Source organism: Schistocerca nitens, chromosome 11, assembly GCF_023898315.1.
Source record: "Schistocerca nitens isolate TAMUIC-IGC-003100 chromosome 11, iqSchNite1.1, whole genome shotgun sequence".
Lineage (NCBI taxonomy): Eukaryota > Metazoa > Arthropoda > Insecta > Orthoptera > Acrididae > Schistocerca > Schistocerca nitens.
In genome coordinates, this window is record NC_064624.1 from 180,969,201 (window position 1) to 180,986,009 (window position 16,809).

Sequence of the window (16,809 nt, forward strand, 5' to 3'; positions counted from 1 at the left end):
TTCTCTTCTTGTCCAAACTATTTATTGTCCATGTTTCACTTCCATACATGGCTACACTCCATACAAATACTTTCAGAAATGACTTCCTGACACTTAAATATATACTCGATGTTAACAAATTTCTCTTGTTCAGAAACGCTTTCCTTGCCATTGCCAGTCTACATTTTATATCCTCTCTACTTCGACCATCATCAGTTATTTTGCTCCCCAAACAGCAAAACTCCTTTACTACTTTAAGTGTCTCATTTCCTAATCTAATTCCCTCAGCATCACCCGACTTAATTCGACTACATTCCATTATCCTCGTTTTGCTTTTGTTGATGTTCATCTTATATCCTCCTTTCAAGACACTGTCCATTCCGTTCAACTGCTCTTCCAAGTCCTTTGCTGTCTCTGACAGAATTACAATGTCATCGGCGAACCTCAAAGTTTTTATTTCTTCTCCATGGATTTTAATACCTACTCCAAATTTTTCGTTTGTTTCCTTTACTGCTTGCTCAATATACAGATTGAATAACATCGGGGAGAGGCTACAACCCTGTCTACTCCCTTCCCAACCACTGCTTCCCTTTCATGCCCTTCGACTCTTTATAAGTGCCATCTGCTTTCTGTACAAATTGTAAATAGCCTTTTGCTCCCTGTATTTTACCCCTGCGCCTTCAGAATTTGAAAGATAGTGTTCCAGTCAACATTGTCAAAAGCTTTATCTAAGTCTACAAATGCTAGAAACGTAGGTTTGCCTTTCCTTAATCTATGTTCTAAGATAAATTGTAGGGCCAGTATTGCCTTATGTGTTCCAACATTTCTACGGAATCCAAACTGATCTTCCTCGAGGTCGGCTTCTACCAGTTTTCCCATTCGTCTGTAAGGAATTCGTCTGTAAGGAATTCTTGTTAGTATTTTGCAGCTGTGGCTTATTAAACTGATAGGAAGGAGCAAAATCACTAAACGTAAATATGGGTCACTATCCCCCTCCCCACTACAACCCAAATTGCTCTACGCGTGCACGAATCTGGCAGCTTGGGCACGTCAGAAAAATTTTTCTGGGTAGTATGGCTGCTTCTTGTTACTGCTGCAGCCACACTCCAAGTAGCCAGTAGCGCAAGTTACAGCTCATACAAAAGGTACTGCTCATACGCAACTCAACTGCGCATGCACATGAGCGTGCTGGCAACTGCTCAAAATGAACTTAATGTAAAAAGTTGTGACATCACGCTCAGTTTGCTTCATCTCAAGCCTTCAACACATTTTGCTTTAGGCAGACGCCTGTGTGTACACTGCATTTTGTTGTAAATGGCGCATTTCCTTTGCAACTTAAGTTTTGTTTTCGTTTTATTCTCTCGTTTATATTTTACTGCTGCATTATTATTCTGCAGTAGCAGGATAAAATAAAATTCTTTTTTAGACTATCAGTTCTTATGAGACAATATTACAAAAATTTAACTCAAGGCTAAAACAATGAAAGATTCCCAGAATCCAAAAAATTAGCAGCTTTTTCCCAGTTTTCTCCCAGATAATAAAATTCCTGTTGTTTTTTCCAGATTCCTGGTTGTCACAGAGCATATCTACATCTACATCTACATCTATACTCCACAAGCCACCCAACGGTGTGTGGCGGAGGGCACTTTACGTGCCACTCATTACCTCCCTTTCCTGTTCCAGTCGCGTATGGTTCCCAGGAAGAACGACTGCCGGAAAGCCTCCGTGCGCACTCTAATCTCTCTAATTTTACATTTGTGATCTCCTCGGGAGGTATAAGTAGGCGGAAGCAATATATTCGATACCTCATCCAGAAACGCACCCTCTCGAAACCTGGCGAGCAAGCTACACCGCGATGCAGAGCGCCTCTCTTCCAGAGTCTGCCACTTGAGTTTGCTAAACATCTCCGTAACGCTATCACGCTTACCAAATAACCCTGTGACGAAACGCGCCGCTCTTCTTTGGATCTTCTCTATCTCCTCCGTCAACCAGATCTGGTACGGATCCCACACTGATGAGCAATACTCCAGTATAGGTCGAACGAGTGTTTTGTAAGCCACCTCCTTTGTGGATGGACTACATTTTCTAAGGACTCTCCCAATCAATCTCAACCTGGTACACGCCTTACCAACAATTAATTTTATATGATCATTCCACTTCATATCGTTCCGCACGCATACTCCCAGATATTTTACAGAAGTAACTGCTACCAGTGTTTGTTCCGCTATCATATAATCGTACAATAAAGCATCCTTCTTCCTATGTATTCGCAATACATTACATTTTTCTATGTTAAGGGACAGTTGCCACTCCCTGCACCAAGTGTCTATCCGCTGCAGATCTTCCTGCATTTCGCTACAATTTTCTAATGCTGCAACTTCTCTGTATACTACAGCATCATCCGCGAAAAGCCGCATGGAACTTCTGACACTATCTACTAGGTCATTTATATATATTGTGAAAAGCAATGGTCCCATAACACTCCCCTGTGGCACGCCAGAGGTTACTTTAACGTCCGTAGACGTCTCTCCATTGAGAACAACATGCTGTGTTCTGTTTGCTAAAAACTCTTCAATCCAGCCACACAGCTGGTCTGATATTCTGTAGGCTCTTACTTTGTTTATCAGGCGACAGTGCGGAACTGTATCGAACGCCTTCCGGAAGGCGTACCATGTACCATGTACATCTATATTAGTACTTTCCACAAGCCACCTGATGGTGTGTGGCAGAGGGTACTTCTGACACCACTAACTGATTGCCCCCTGCCCTCTTCCACTCGCAAATGGCACATGGGAAGAATGACTGTTGGTAAACCTCTGTATTGTCTCTTAATTTCTCGAATCTTCTCATTGTGGTCATTTTGTGAGATGTATGTGGGAGGTAGTAATATTTTGTCCGATCTCACAGAAAGTTCTCACAAAACTTCAATATTAGTTCCCTCCACGACGCACAATGTCTCTTATATACTCTTATACAGCATCTGCCATTGGCATTTGTTGAACATCTCTGTAATGCTCTCGCGTCAACTAAATGATCCTGTAATGAAACATGCCACTCTTTGTTTTCTGTTTGCAGAATCCATGTTGACTGAGAGTTTTTTCCAAAAGCATCATAATTGTTGAGCATAAAACATGTTTCATAAGTTTACAACAGATGGACATCAATTATTTTCATCTGTTCCACAACACTTCCTGAATATCGAAATGACCTCTGTGGTGTTTTTGTTTTCTTCAGTTGCTAGCTTCCCTTCATTGCTCCAGCAAACTGTGGTAAACTGCTGCTACAAAGGGAACAAGTTCTTCTGCATAATCTTTCTAGAATCTTACATGTTAGTTCCAATGTCTTTCCACTACTCAGCGATTGTAATTGCTTTTGTGTTCTACAATCAGTTATCTCAATATCTGCCATTTTGACATCTGTGCGATGATTGAAAAGAGGACTGTCATGGTGAAATAGTTTTGGAAGACTGAATTCAGTATTTCAGCCTTCTCTCTGTTATCTTCTGTTTCGGTGCCAGTATGATCACTGAGTGATTTTGAACTGGTTACTGATTCCACATAAGATCAAAATCTCTGAGGGATTTTAGTCTGACTGGTTGGCAAAATTTTATTTTCAAAATCAAAAATAGCATGGCACAAAAATGAGAAGTAGAACCTGTCTACCCAAACATCTACCAGTGGTGTACAAAATCTTTGATTCTATCTTCAACCCAGGCATGTGATTCAGTTTGTACAGGATATATAGAGACCCATAAGCGTTCTCTCTACTTTACCTTTTGAACCATCTTCAAACGAAGCATACATGGGAGCGACAGGAAAATCAGAGAAATTGTGGTTCGTACCAAGGATTTTCATGTACTTTTCTTTTGAAAAGATGAGTCAAATGGTGGTGGTCGGGGGGGGGGGGGCGGGGGGGGGGGTTGTAAAGCTGCAGTGTTCTCCACAGCTCACTATAATCTGGAATATGACATGTAGATGCAGGTGGCAAAGTTCCTCCCAGTTACCAAGCATAATCAGTCCATGGAGTAATTCAGCAATAGGTATTATTTGCTGGGTTCTTCTTGTTTTGCAGAAATTGCAAAATGTGAGTTGCACCACACGCATAGTTGGCAGTGCATCTCACTATGGCACAACAACATAAAAACAATTTACTTATCTTAAATATTACGTCATTGATCCTCAGGTTTTATAACAGAATAATCAGGCACTTTAATTTTCAAGCATAATGACATCCAACCAAGCATTATTCTGACAAAGACCTTCATAAGACATTAAAAGGGCAAAGCTACTGAGATGTGTAGCCATCACTGTGAGAAATCTTATAATTTTTTCACAGATAATACATTTCACTTCTTTGTTAAAATACGAGTTACACTGGCATTTATTATAAAGTATTAAAATAATAAATTATTAAATATTGCTGCCTAGTATTAATAGCAATACAAATTTAGTGAAATTTCCTTTTGTCTTAAACAAAAACATGGTTTTGGTTTTTAGGTTTCCATACCAGAATCAGAAAATCGGAACCTTCTAAGGTCACTTTGTTCCCCGTCTGCCTGCCTGTCTGTCAGACTGTTTCAGACTCTTTTTTAGGAATAGGGTAGATGTATCAAGTTCACATTTGTAACAATATGAGAGAAGGAAAGTTTCTACTCACCATATAGCGGAGATGCTGAGCCGTGATAGGCACAATAAAAAGATTCTACCAGGCGGCTTCCTCTTTCATTTCTTCCCCTCAATCCATATTCACCTACTACGTTTCCTTCTCTTCCTTTTCCTACTATTGAATTCCAGCTGTAATGGTATACATGAAAAAAAGCTTTCAGGGTTTCTCTTCAAAATGCAATATGTATCACATCTGTACAATGTTTAGTTCGTGCGCAATAAATAATTGAAAGTGTTGCCGGTCTTTATGTACATCCTGTATTTCATCTTGCATAAGATGAAAAGCCTACAGATTTCTCATTGACCTACAATCATGAAATTTGATAAGGAGCAAAGTTTTACAGGGCAAGTATAGGAAAAAAGTCAGAAATTGTATTTTTTATTATATCACAGGATAAAATATTTCTTTTGCTATTTATTATCCAACCTCAGTCTTAATATTTGCAAAAGTCTCGAGATTCCCGGTACTGATTCCTCGCCAGTACCGATGTCAATAATGGGCAAAAATCGTGAGGATTCTCAACTCTTTGGATGGATGAACTGTCTACATACACAGTTAACTTCCTACAGAACCCTCAGTCCTGCTTGCATCTTGCCAGTTTTTTATTTTACCATCTTTTTGTTTGACGTGAAAAATTTTCCTCTGTCTCAACACTCACCCGTACGTTATTATAAAGTTCATTTGTTACAGTCTGTCTCTTAGAATTTTAGTTTTTATTTTTCAGAGAAACTGAAAAATTATGTTGCCCAAATAACAGAGCTTTCAGTATGTGTGTATTTTTAGCTTACTTTATTAACTTGCACATTTACAAAAAATAATTTAAAAAAAGTAAAACCCTCTTATTTTAACACAAAAAAAGTTACCTCAGAGTATAACAGTGCATTTATCTTTCAAACACTTGAATAGACAAGCTTTAGAATATGAAGGAGACATATCCATTACTTCACATAACTAGTAGATTAGACTATACGCTAGTTCCAAGCTGGGGCAGCTACCTTTTGAGGTATATGCACAGAAAAACCCATGTTGCATTTGGCTCATAGAGCACGACTCACTCCGGAGAGATGATGTACTCAACTCGGCTTGTCATCCACCCACAGCAGGCGACGCCCTCGCAGCAGCCGCAGCGCCGGCAGCACGTGCCACTGTCGCCCGTCTCCCCGCCGCCGGACGGCACGGTACGCCTGAGCCGACGCGAGCTGGAGGCGCTCTACTGGCAGACGCAGATGCTGCGCGAGGAGCTGGCCGCGCAGAAGCGCTACCTCGGCATGACAGGGCCCGCGCCCGCCTCCGACACGTCCGTCGCCTCCACTGCGACCGCGGGGTGAGTAACTTTGCTCGCGTACTGCTGTCGATACTTTTCTGCGTCAAGTTTTAATTACCAGTGTGATTGTGGTTTGTGAAGTGAAAAGTGTCTTACTACGTTATTTGTGGAAAATACTTATTATAGTTATGTGTGCATCACAGCAACTCAACATGACACGGAGAATGGAAGTGCTTGCCACACGAAAACATGACAAGCTACCTGCAGTAATTAACACACAAGTGATACAAAAAATTCATGCACACCAAATGTAAAGAATAAATAAAAACGAAAACCCACTGATGATGGCACAGTGGTGCCGAAACATGTTTGGGTACTCGGAAAAATGGTGTTTTGCATAACTGGTGGACCTCACATCCAACAACTTATAAATAAAGTTTAACAATTACCATGTCCGTACTGTTGTTGTAATGTGTATAATTAAACTTAAACTAAAAATCATGCTTTTAAATAGAACAAGGTACAGAAATGTGTCCTACAAAAATGAAAATACCATTTACATAAACCGGATTGTTGTTAAATATGTTTATATATAGAATTTTATAAGACGTATTTCATTAACAATTAGTTTCAGAAAACATTAATATAAAAAACTTCCTGGCAGATTAAAACTGTGTGCCAGACTGTGACTCAAACTTGTTGGAGCACTTGCCTGTGAAAGGCAGAGGTCACAAGTTCGAGTCTCAGTCTGGCACAGTTTTACAAGGTGCGTTCCTAAAGTAATGCAACCAAATTCATAAAAAATCATTTATCGAATATGTTCGTACAAATAATACAAAATTTTCAAAATAGCATCTTTTTGTGTCAATACACTTTCAGAGGCAGTGTTTCCATGGCTGGAAGACATCCTGGAATGCCTTTTCTGGAATGTCCCTTAGAGCTGATGTAACATGCACCTGGATGCTTTCAATCGTGTTCCAATGTTTTCCTTTCATGACACCTTTTAACCGAGGATACAAAAAAAAGTCAGCAGGAGCCAGGTCAGAACTGTAGGGAGGCTGGGGAACCAATGGGGTCTCGGTACTGGCCAGTAAGTCATTGACGATGGAGGCGCTGTGACTCGGCGCATTGTCGTGGTGAACTCTACACGTGTCCTTGATGTCGCTTCACAGCACGAGACCCTCCTTTTCAGTCTTTTGAGCACTTCCCAGTAGATCACTGTAGTCGTGGCAGGTACAAATTCGTGGTGCGCAATACCTCTGACGTCAAAGAAGACAATGAGCACGGTTTTGATCCTGGACTTGCTCGTGCGTGCCTTCTCGGGACGGGGTGACGATGGGGTGTGCCGCTCTGAACTCTGCCTTTTTGTCTCAGGGTCGTACTCAAAAATCCACGACTCATCACCAGTGATAACTGAGTTTAAAAGATGAGGATCATTTTCACACATTTCCAACATTTCTCGTCACCAAAGCACTCGCACGTGCTCGTGTTCGTCGGTCAACACTTTTGGGATGATTTTGGCACACACCTTTCTCGTGTTGAAATCTTCGGACACTATGCGGAAAACGGTTGTTTTTGACACATTTAGAGTTTGTGCTATGAAGTGAAGGCTCAGCCATCTGTCAGAGTTCAAACAGTCGTGCACACGCGTCACATTTTCGTCGACTCGTGCGGTTGTCGGCCGTCCACTGCGAGGTTCGTCGGTGATATCCTCTCGGCCCTCCACGAATGGCTTGTGCCGTCGGAAAACTTGTGATTCACACAGGCAATCATTCCCAAAGGCATGCTGAAGTAATGGAAACGTTTCGGTGGCGGATTTCCCAAGTTTAACATAAAATTTGATAGTGTACCGTTGCTCTACAGAATGATCTATTGTGCCGTGTTACATAAACTCAAAACGGGGTTGACAGAAATGCACATCCTGACTCTCCGGCAGCTCGCAGCTGAATGAGACAAAGAGCGTTTTGAAGCTTACAACCCTCTCCACTTAGCCCAGCCAGTTACAACATGCTGTGGTGTACCGTAGCATCAGAAAAAAATTGTTTGCATTACTTATGGAATGCACTCTGTAATCTGCCAAGAACCTTCATATCCAGAATGAGATTTTCACTCTGCAGCGGAGTGTGCGCTGATATGAAACTTCGTGGCAGATTAAAACTGTGTGCCCGACCGAGACTCGAACTCGGGACCTTTGCCTTTCGCGGGCAAGTGCTCTACCAACTGAGCTACCGAAGCACGACTCACGCCCGGTCCTCACAGCTTTACTTGTGCCAGTATCTCGTCTCCTACCTTCCAAACTTTACAGAAGCTCTCCTGCAAACCTTGGTATAGCACTTGCCCGCGAAAGGCAAAGGTCCCGAGTTCGAGTCTCGGTCAGGCACACAGTTTTAATCTGCCAGGAAGTTTCATATCAGCGCACACTCCGCTGCAGAGTGAAAATCTCATTCTGGAAACATCCCCCAGGCTGTGGCTAAGCCATGTCTCCGCAATATCCTTTCTTTCAGGAGTGCTAGTTCTGCAAGGTTCGCAGGAGAGCTTCTGTAAAGTTTGGAAGGTAGGAGACGAGGTACTGGCAGAAGTAAAGCTGTGAGTACCGGGCGTGAGTCGTGCTTCGGTAGCTCAGTTGGTAGAGCACTTGCCCGCGAAAGGCAAAGGTCCCGAGTTCGAGTCTCGGTCGGGCACACAGTTTTAATCTGCCAGGAAGTTTCGTAACCTTCATATCGACACACACTCCGCTGCAGAGTGAAAATATCATTCTGGAAACATCCCCCAGGCTGTGGCTAAGCCATGTCTCCACAATATCCTTTCTTTCAGGAGTGCTAGTTCTGCAAGGTTCGCAGGAGAGCTTCTGTAAAGTTTGGAAGGTAGGAGACGAGGTACTGGCAGAAGTAAAGCTGTGAGTACCGGGCGTGAGTCGTGCTTCGGTAGCTCAGTTGGTAGAGCACTTGCCCGCGAAAGGCAAAGGTCCCGAGTTCGAGTCTCGGTCGGGCACACAGTTTTAATCTGCCAGGAAGTTTCGTAACCTTCATATCGACACACACTACGCTGCAGAGTGAAAATCTCATTCTGGAAACATCCCCCAGGCTGTGGCTAAGCCATGTCTCCACAATATCCTTTCTTTCAGGAGTGCTAGTTCTGCAAGGTTCGGAGGAGAGCTTCTGTAAAGTTTGGAAGGTAGGAGACGAGATACTGGCAGAAGTAAAGCTGTGAGTACCGGGCGTGAGTCGTGCTTCGGTAGCTCAGTTGGTAGAGCACTTGCCCGCGAAAGGCAAAGGTCCCGAGTTCGAGTCTCGGTCGGGCACACAGTTTTAATCTGCCAGGAAGTTTCGTAACCTTCATATCGACACACACTCCGCTGCAGAGTGAAAATCTCATTCTGGAAACATCCCCCAGGCTGTGGCTAAGCCATGTCTCCACAATATCCTTTCTTTCAGGAGTGCTAGTTCTGCAAGGTTCGCAGGAGAGCTTCTGTAAAGTTTGGAAGGTAGGAGACGAGGTACTGGCAGAAGTAAAGCTGTGAGTACCGGGCGTGAGTCGTGCTTCGGTAGCTCAGTTGGTAGAGCACTTGCCCGCGAAAGGCAAAGGTCCCGAGTTCGAGTCTCGGTCGGGCACACAGTTTTAATCTGCCAGGAAGTTTCGTAACCTTCATATCGACACACACTCCGCTGCAGAGTGAAAATCTCATTCTGGAAACATCCCCCAGGCTGTGGCTAAGCCATGTCTCCACAATATCCTTTCTTTCAGGAGTGCTAGTTCTGCAAGGTTCGCAGGAGAGCTTCTGTAAAGTTTGGAAGGTAGGAGACGAGGTGCTGGCAGAAGTAAAGCTGTGAGTACCGGGCGTGAGTCGTGCTTCGGTAGCTCAGTTGGTAGAGCACTTGCCTGCGAAAGGCAAAGGTCCCGAGTTCGAGTCTCGGTCGGGCACACAGTTTTAATCTGCCAGGAAGTTTCGTAACCTTCATATCGACACACACTACGCTGCAGAGTGAAAATTTCAGTCTGGAACATTAATGTAGTTTTTAATTATGAAATAAGTTTCATTTCTTTATTTAATATGCTCATATTAACAGTCATTTACAAAATGTGTTTCTATATGCGACCTGTGTATCAGAATGTGCGTCAGTTCTGGCACTGATAACGTCATTATGTTGTCACCTGGTCTGCTACATTAACGAGGTGCAAGTCCTATAAGTATGAAGGAAACTGAAGAAAGGCCATCTGTAAACACTCCTTATTAGACTAAAAAGCCCAGAACAGATACGAGTCCCTTTAAGCTGGCACCACGTAAGTAAAACATCACCTGTCGGGAAGAGTCGCACAGTGCAGTCGGTGTGCTCCCAGGAGCGGGGGCGGCGCGTACGTGTCCGTCCTGCCGCGGCCGCAGCCGGTGTACGCCAGCCCGCAGACGCAGCTGCCGCCCCAACAGCACCGCCGCTCCCGTAGCATGTCCCCGTCGCCCTACCACGGGCCCGTCTCTCCTGGCAGCGCCTACCCTCTGTACGCTTCCAACAGGTACGTTGTTTTTATTCATCTGACACAGAAACAAATACAGTACATTGTACCGTGTGATCAAAATGTCAGTATAATTTGAAAACTTAATAAACCACGGAATAATGTAGATAGAGACGTAAAAATTGACACACGTGCTTGGAATGACACGGGGTATTATTAGAACAAAAAAAAAAAGACAAATCTCACAAAAAGTCCGACAGATCGCGCTGGACAGCAAAACGTAAGTGACTGTGCATGACAAGCGTGTATAAAAGGAGCTGTAATGAGAGGGAGAATCAGATGCGCCAGCAGTCGCAGCATGTTGACGTTATCTGAAAAGGCGCTTTTAGTGAAGCTGTTTTATCACAATGGGGAATGTTCTAGTTCAGCATTACAATCCTATTGCCATAGGAAGGGGATTCGAACGGGTAAAGGTCCGTTGACAGATGTGGCTGTGGCGAGAATGATTTCGAAGTTTGATGCCCGTAGTGGCCGACCGAGCACAAGGCGTAATGCTGAGACAGTTCAGGAAGAAATGGAGACTGTAGTGGGTTAGTGTATGCGGGGAAGTCAGCACTCGTGCAGTCGCACGTCGCACCGGCATTCCGTACACTACAGTTTGGTTGGCACTGAGGTGTACCCTCTGATCCTATCCATACAAAATCCATCGGCATCATGAACTGTTACTTGGCGATTTAGTGAAGCGGAGGGCATTTGTGGTGGGGGCGTTTCAAAAGATGGCGGAAGATGACGATTGGTTGAGTAACGTGTTGTGGACCGACGAAGCTCATTTCACGCTCCGAGGGTCTGTCAATGCACACAACTGCAGAATGTGAGGTACTGAAAATCCTAGAACTGTCGTCGAATCTCCATTGCACAATGAGAAAGTCACAGTACGGGGTGGATTTACCACATCTACCATTATCGGACCTTTTTTCTTCGAGGAAATGCGTGATTCTGGTTTTGTAACTGCTACCGTGACGGGTGAGAGGTACACCGATATGTTACAGAATCGCATCGTCCCCAGCCTGGCTGATAAACACCTGCTGGAACGTACCATGTTTATGCAGGATGGCGCTCCACCACATACTGCTAGACGCATGAAAGATCTCTTGCGCGCGTCGTTTGGTGATGATCGTGTGCTCAGCCGCCACTTCGTCACGCTTCGCCTCCCAGGTCCCCAGACCTCAGTCTGTGCGATTATTGGCTTCGGGGTTACCTGAAGTCGCAAGTGTATCGTGATCGACCGACATCTCTAGGGATGCTGAAAGACAACATCCGACGCCAATGCCTCACCGTAACTCCGGACATGCTTTACAGTGCTGTTCATAACATTATTCGTCAACTACAGCTATTGTTGAGGAATGATGGTGGACATATTGAGCATTTCCTGTAAAGAACATCATCTTTGCTTTGTCTTACTTTGTTATGCAAATTATTGATATTCTGATCAGATGAAGCACCATCTGTCAGACATTTTTTGAACTTTTGTATTTTTTTGGTTCTAATAAAACCCCATGTCATTCCAAGCATGTGTGTGAATTTGTACCTATCTACCTACATTATTCCATGATTTATTCAGTTTTCAAATTTATACTGGCTTTTCGATCACCTGGTACGTACCACGAAAGCAAATGAAAAAAGAATCATCAAGCTATACTATTGTTGACCAAAATCTTGCAGCTTCTGCTTGCTACTCTGAGCACAATTAGAGATCTTTTTCTGCACAAGATGCAGGGCATAGTTGGCAATCTAGTAGGCGTTCCATTCTGCGAGCTTCTCTGCGGCCACAGTCAGTGGTATTCACCCACTACTCTTGAGTCTTCCAACTCACAAGAGAAACAATATCCTTGATTTTCCACTGTTTAACTCATGAATGAAAGCGGTCTTGTCATTTCCACATGATCCTATTCCATGCATGACCAGGAGAGGTGTTTCCTGAAGGGACAGGCCGGGTAGAATTATTCTCAAGTCAAAGAATCCACAATTGTTTTCTTTCTGTAGCTGCTACTGTATGCAATTCTGAAGTGCTCTTGAGAAAACTGCTTCTGGACCTGAACCTTCGGGTTGCTGGAATGTACTTACGTAATGGCCGGTTTCCGTGACGAGCCCAATTAGTTCTCTCCACATCGGCATCTACTCACTACAAATGTCGGGTGGTTGCCTGTCACCTGACAGAGTTTTACAAGTGGTACAGGTCTCAAACAACTTGTAATAACCCTACATGTTTGGTTAAGAGCCTTGTCAACTGTGTTTGCATGGGTAGATTTGTATCAGACTGGGCATGCATACCCTGCAGCACTGTAACACGTTGTTGTCGTTGTTGTTGTTGTGGTCTTCAGTCCTGAGACTGGTTTGATGCAGCTCTCCATACTACTCTATCCTGTGCAAGCTTCTTCATCTCCCAGTACCTACTGCAGCCTACATTCTTCTGAATCTGCTTAGTGTATTCATCTCTTGGTCTCCCTCTACGATTTTTACCCTCCACACTGCCCTCCAATGCTAAATTGGTGATCCCTTGATGCCTCAGAATATGTCCTACCAACCGATCCCTTCTTCTATCAAGTTGTGCCACAAACTTCTCTTCTCCCCAATCCTGTTCAATACCTCCTCATTAGTTATTTGATCTACCCATCTAATCTTCAGCATTCTTCTGTAGCACCACATTTCGAAAGCTTCTATTCTCTTCTTGTCCAAACTATTTATTGTCCACGTTTCACTTCCATACATGGCTACACTCCATACAAATACTTTCAGAAACGACTTCCTGACACTTAAATCAATACTCGATGTTAACAAATTTCTCTTCTTCAGAAATGCTTTCCTTGCCATTGCCAGTCTACATTTTATATCCTCTCTACTTCGACCACCATCAGTTATTTTGCTCCCCAAATAGCAAAACTCATTTACTACTTTAAGCATCTCGTTTCCTAATCTAATTCCCTCAGCATCACCCGACTTAATTCAACTACATTCCATTATCTTCGTTTTGCTTTTGTTGATATTCATCTTATATCCTCCTTTCAAGACATTGTCCATTCCGTTGAACTGCTCTTCCAGGTCCTTTACTGTCTCTGACAGAATTACGATGTCATCAGTGAACCTCAAAGTTTTTATTTCTTCTCCATGGATTTTAATACCTGCTCCTAACCTTTCTTTTGTTTCCTTTAATGCTTGCTCAATATACAGATTGAATAACATCGGGGAGAGGCTACAACCCTGTCTCACTCCCTTCCAAACCATTGCTTCCCTTTGATACCCCTCGACTCTTATAACTGCCATCTGGTTTCTCTACAAATTGTAAATAGCCTTTCGCTCCCTGTATTTTACCCCTGCCACCTTCAGAATTTGAAAGAGAGTATTCCAATCAACATTGTCAAAAGCTTTCTCTAAGTCTACAAATGGTAGAAACATAGGTTTGCCTTTTATTAATCTTTCTTCTAAGATAAGTCGTAGGGTCAGTATTGCCTCGTGTTCCAACATTTCTACGGAATCCAAACTGATCTTCCCCGAGGTCGGCTTCTATCAGTTTTTCCATTCGTCTGTAAAGAATTCGCGTTAGTATTTTGCAGCTGTGACTTAGTAAATTGATAGTTCAGTTATTCTCACATCTGCCTCTCACTAAAAAGTAAAATAAGATACACTTTCTTTCCTGTCCCACTGACGAAAGGTGCATGGAAGGACAACTTCTGGTAAGCTCATTTTGGACAAAATGTATGTTTTGTCAATTACACAATCTTATGGATGAACAGAGTGAGGTGGGTTTCATACGACCATTGTTTTCAGAACCCATACCGATCCCTACAAAGGAGATTTTTGGTATGAAAAAATATCGTAATGCACTACTATAAAACTTGTTGGTTCTACATCAATTTTACATTACCTATAGTGGACTATAATTATGTGGATCTGTCTGACGATACTATGTGAAAACTGGAATAACCTTCACTTCTTCCAAACACTTTGAACACTCTTTTGCTCTAGTGACCTACATGTGCTAATAACATATGAAAATCATGTAAGTAAAGTGAAATAAAATGGTAGTACAGTGGTTAGTTCTGAAATAAGTGGGATGAATTAAAACTTATGATAATATTAAGGGCCATATTTGGGTGAGGGGGAGGGACCGGCGAGGGGGGGGGGGGCAGCTGGGTAAATGACCAGGGTGGCAGGTTTTAGGGGGCAGCAGTACTTGTGAAAAACTGTATAAAAACAATGGGCATCAAAGTAAAACTCCATTTATAGGAGAAAATTGGCTGACGCACATTAGCAATGCTGATTAGTATCTGTGAAAATGTGCACATTCCTAAAATTTGGATCTCTCACTCACCAGCCAATATTAGCTGAGGCACACACAGAAGTGTGTTACATTTACTCTTGATACTATTAGCAAAGGTAAAAAATAGTTTGACACAGAGATGCTAATTAATTCTTTTTATATCTTATGAGAGAGCATTCTTACATATATCATTTTTTTCTTGATAATTATGTTACATGTGATTAAGATTGTGTTAAGGCATGTCCTCACCAGGATGGTTTCATTAACTTTGATAACGAATTCTTAACAGAAGATATACATGCGTATTTTCTCCTATTTCATGAACAAAACAATGTGTTTTTGAAACTTTCTGGGTGTCTTAAATTTCCAACCTGCGAGATTGTCCATCAAATGATAGCACACAGCTGGGTTTCAGCAGGGTTTGATCAAACTTGTTAGAGTAATGAACACTCAACTCTCTCAATGACAGACATACTTAGAGAATCAAGTGTTTATTACCCTAACAGTTGAGTTCAATCAAATTCAGCTGAAACCCAACTGAGTGCATATCATCTGAAGCACAGTCAGGCACAATGGAAACAACATTATATGGCAAGAAATAAGTGTAGTAAATATGCTCCCACCCAAAAGATATGGGAGTCACTGTAGGTTGCAGCCTTGATGTACAAGAAGCATGCGAAAATACAAGAATGAAGGTGGAAATGATATACTTTGCAAGATCACTTGTGGCACAGGGGGCTATTGACAAGAAACCCTGGGAGTGATGACACTAACATGGTACAGGGGTAAAATACAGGGAGCGAAAGGCTATTTACAATTTGTACAGAAACCAAATGGCAGTTATAAGAGTCGAGGGGCATGAAAGGGAAGCAGTGGTTGGGAAGGGAGTGAGACAGGGTTGTAGCCTATCCCCGATGTTATTCAATCTGTATATTGAGCAAGCAGTAAAGGAAACAAAAGAAAAATTCGGAGTAGGTATTAAAATCCATGGAGAAGAAATAAAAACTTTGAGGTTCACTGATGACATTGTAATTCTGTCAGAGACAGCAAAGGACTTGGAAGAGCAGTTGAACGGAATGGACAGTGTCTTGAAAGGAGGATATAAGATGAACATCAACAAAAGCAAAACGAGGATAATGGAATGTAGTTGAATTAAGTCGGGTGATGCTGAGGGAGTTAGATTAGGTAATGAGACACTTAAAGTAGTAAAGGAGTTTTGCTATTTGGGGGGGGGGGGGGGGAATAACTGATGATGGTCGAAGTAGAGAGGATATAAAATGTAGACTGGCAATGGCAAGGAAAGTGTTTCTGAAAAAGAGAAATTTGTTAACATCGAGTATAGATTTAAATGTCAGGAATTTGTTTCTGAAAGTATTTGTATGGAGTGTAGCCATGCATGGAAGTGTAATGTGGACGTTAAATAGTTTAGACAAGAAGAGAATAGAAGCTTTCGAAATGTGGTGCTAGAGAAGAATGCTGAAGATTAGATGGGTGGATCACATAACTAATGAGGAGGTACTGAACAGGATTGGGGAGAAGAGAAATTTGTGGCACAACTTGACTAGAAGAAGGGACCAGTTGGTGGGGCACCAATTTAGTATTGGAGGGCAGCGTGGAGGGCAAAAATCGTAGAGGGAGACCAAGAGACGAATACACTAAGCAGATTCAGAAGGATGTAGGTTGCAGTAGGTACTGGGAGATGAAGAAGCTTGCACAGGATAGAGTAGCATGGAGAGCTGCATCAAACCAGTCTCAGGACTGAAGACCACAACAACAACAGTGAGAGCTTTCAAGAAGCATTTCATATTGCAGTCACCAGTATAGAGCAGCCAGTGGTTTGTCATTAAGCTCCTAAATCCATGTAATGTAAATGGTGACCAGAGGTTTCTGTTATGTTCTCTGTTCACAAGGTGACAAAAGTCGTTGGATACTTCACCGTGTTGGACCGCCTTTCACCTGGTTTAGTGCAGCAACTTGCTGTGGTGTGATTGCTGGGAGTCCTGTGCAGAAATACTGAGCCACACTGCCTGTATAGCTGTCGATAACTGCGGAAGTATTGCCAGTGCAGGATGTTGTGCACAAACTGACTTCTCAATTATGTCACATAAATGTTTGATGGGATACATGTCAGGTG

General features: G+C 42.7%; 1 protein-coding gene across 1 annotated transcript in view; it reads left to right on the plus strand.

The window, feature by feature from the left end:
• Positions 1–16,809, plus strand: part of LOC126212758 (serine/arginine repetitive matrix protein 2-like) — a 629,880-nt gene that overhangs the window by 515,325 nt on the left and 97,746 nt on the right. The window contains exons 20-21 of the mRNA XM_049940165.1: positions 5,745–5,968; positions 10,247–10,417. Coding sequence (XP_049796122.1) covers positions 5,745–5,968; positions 10,247–10,417 — 395 coding nt within the window. The remainder of the gene's footprint in view (positions 1–5,744; positions 5,969–10,246; positions 10,418–16,809) is intronic.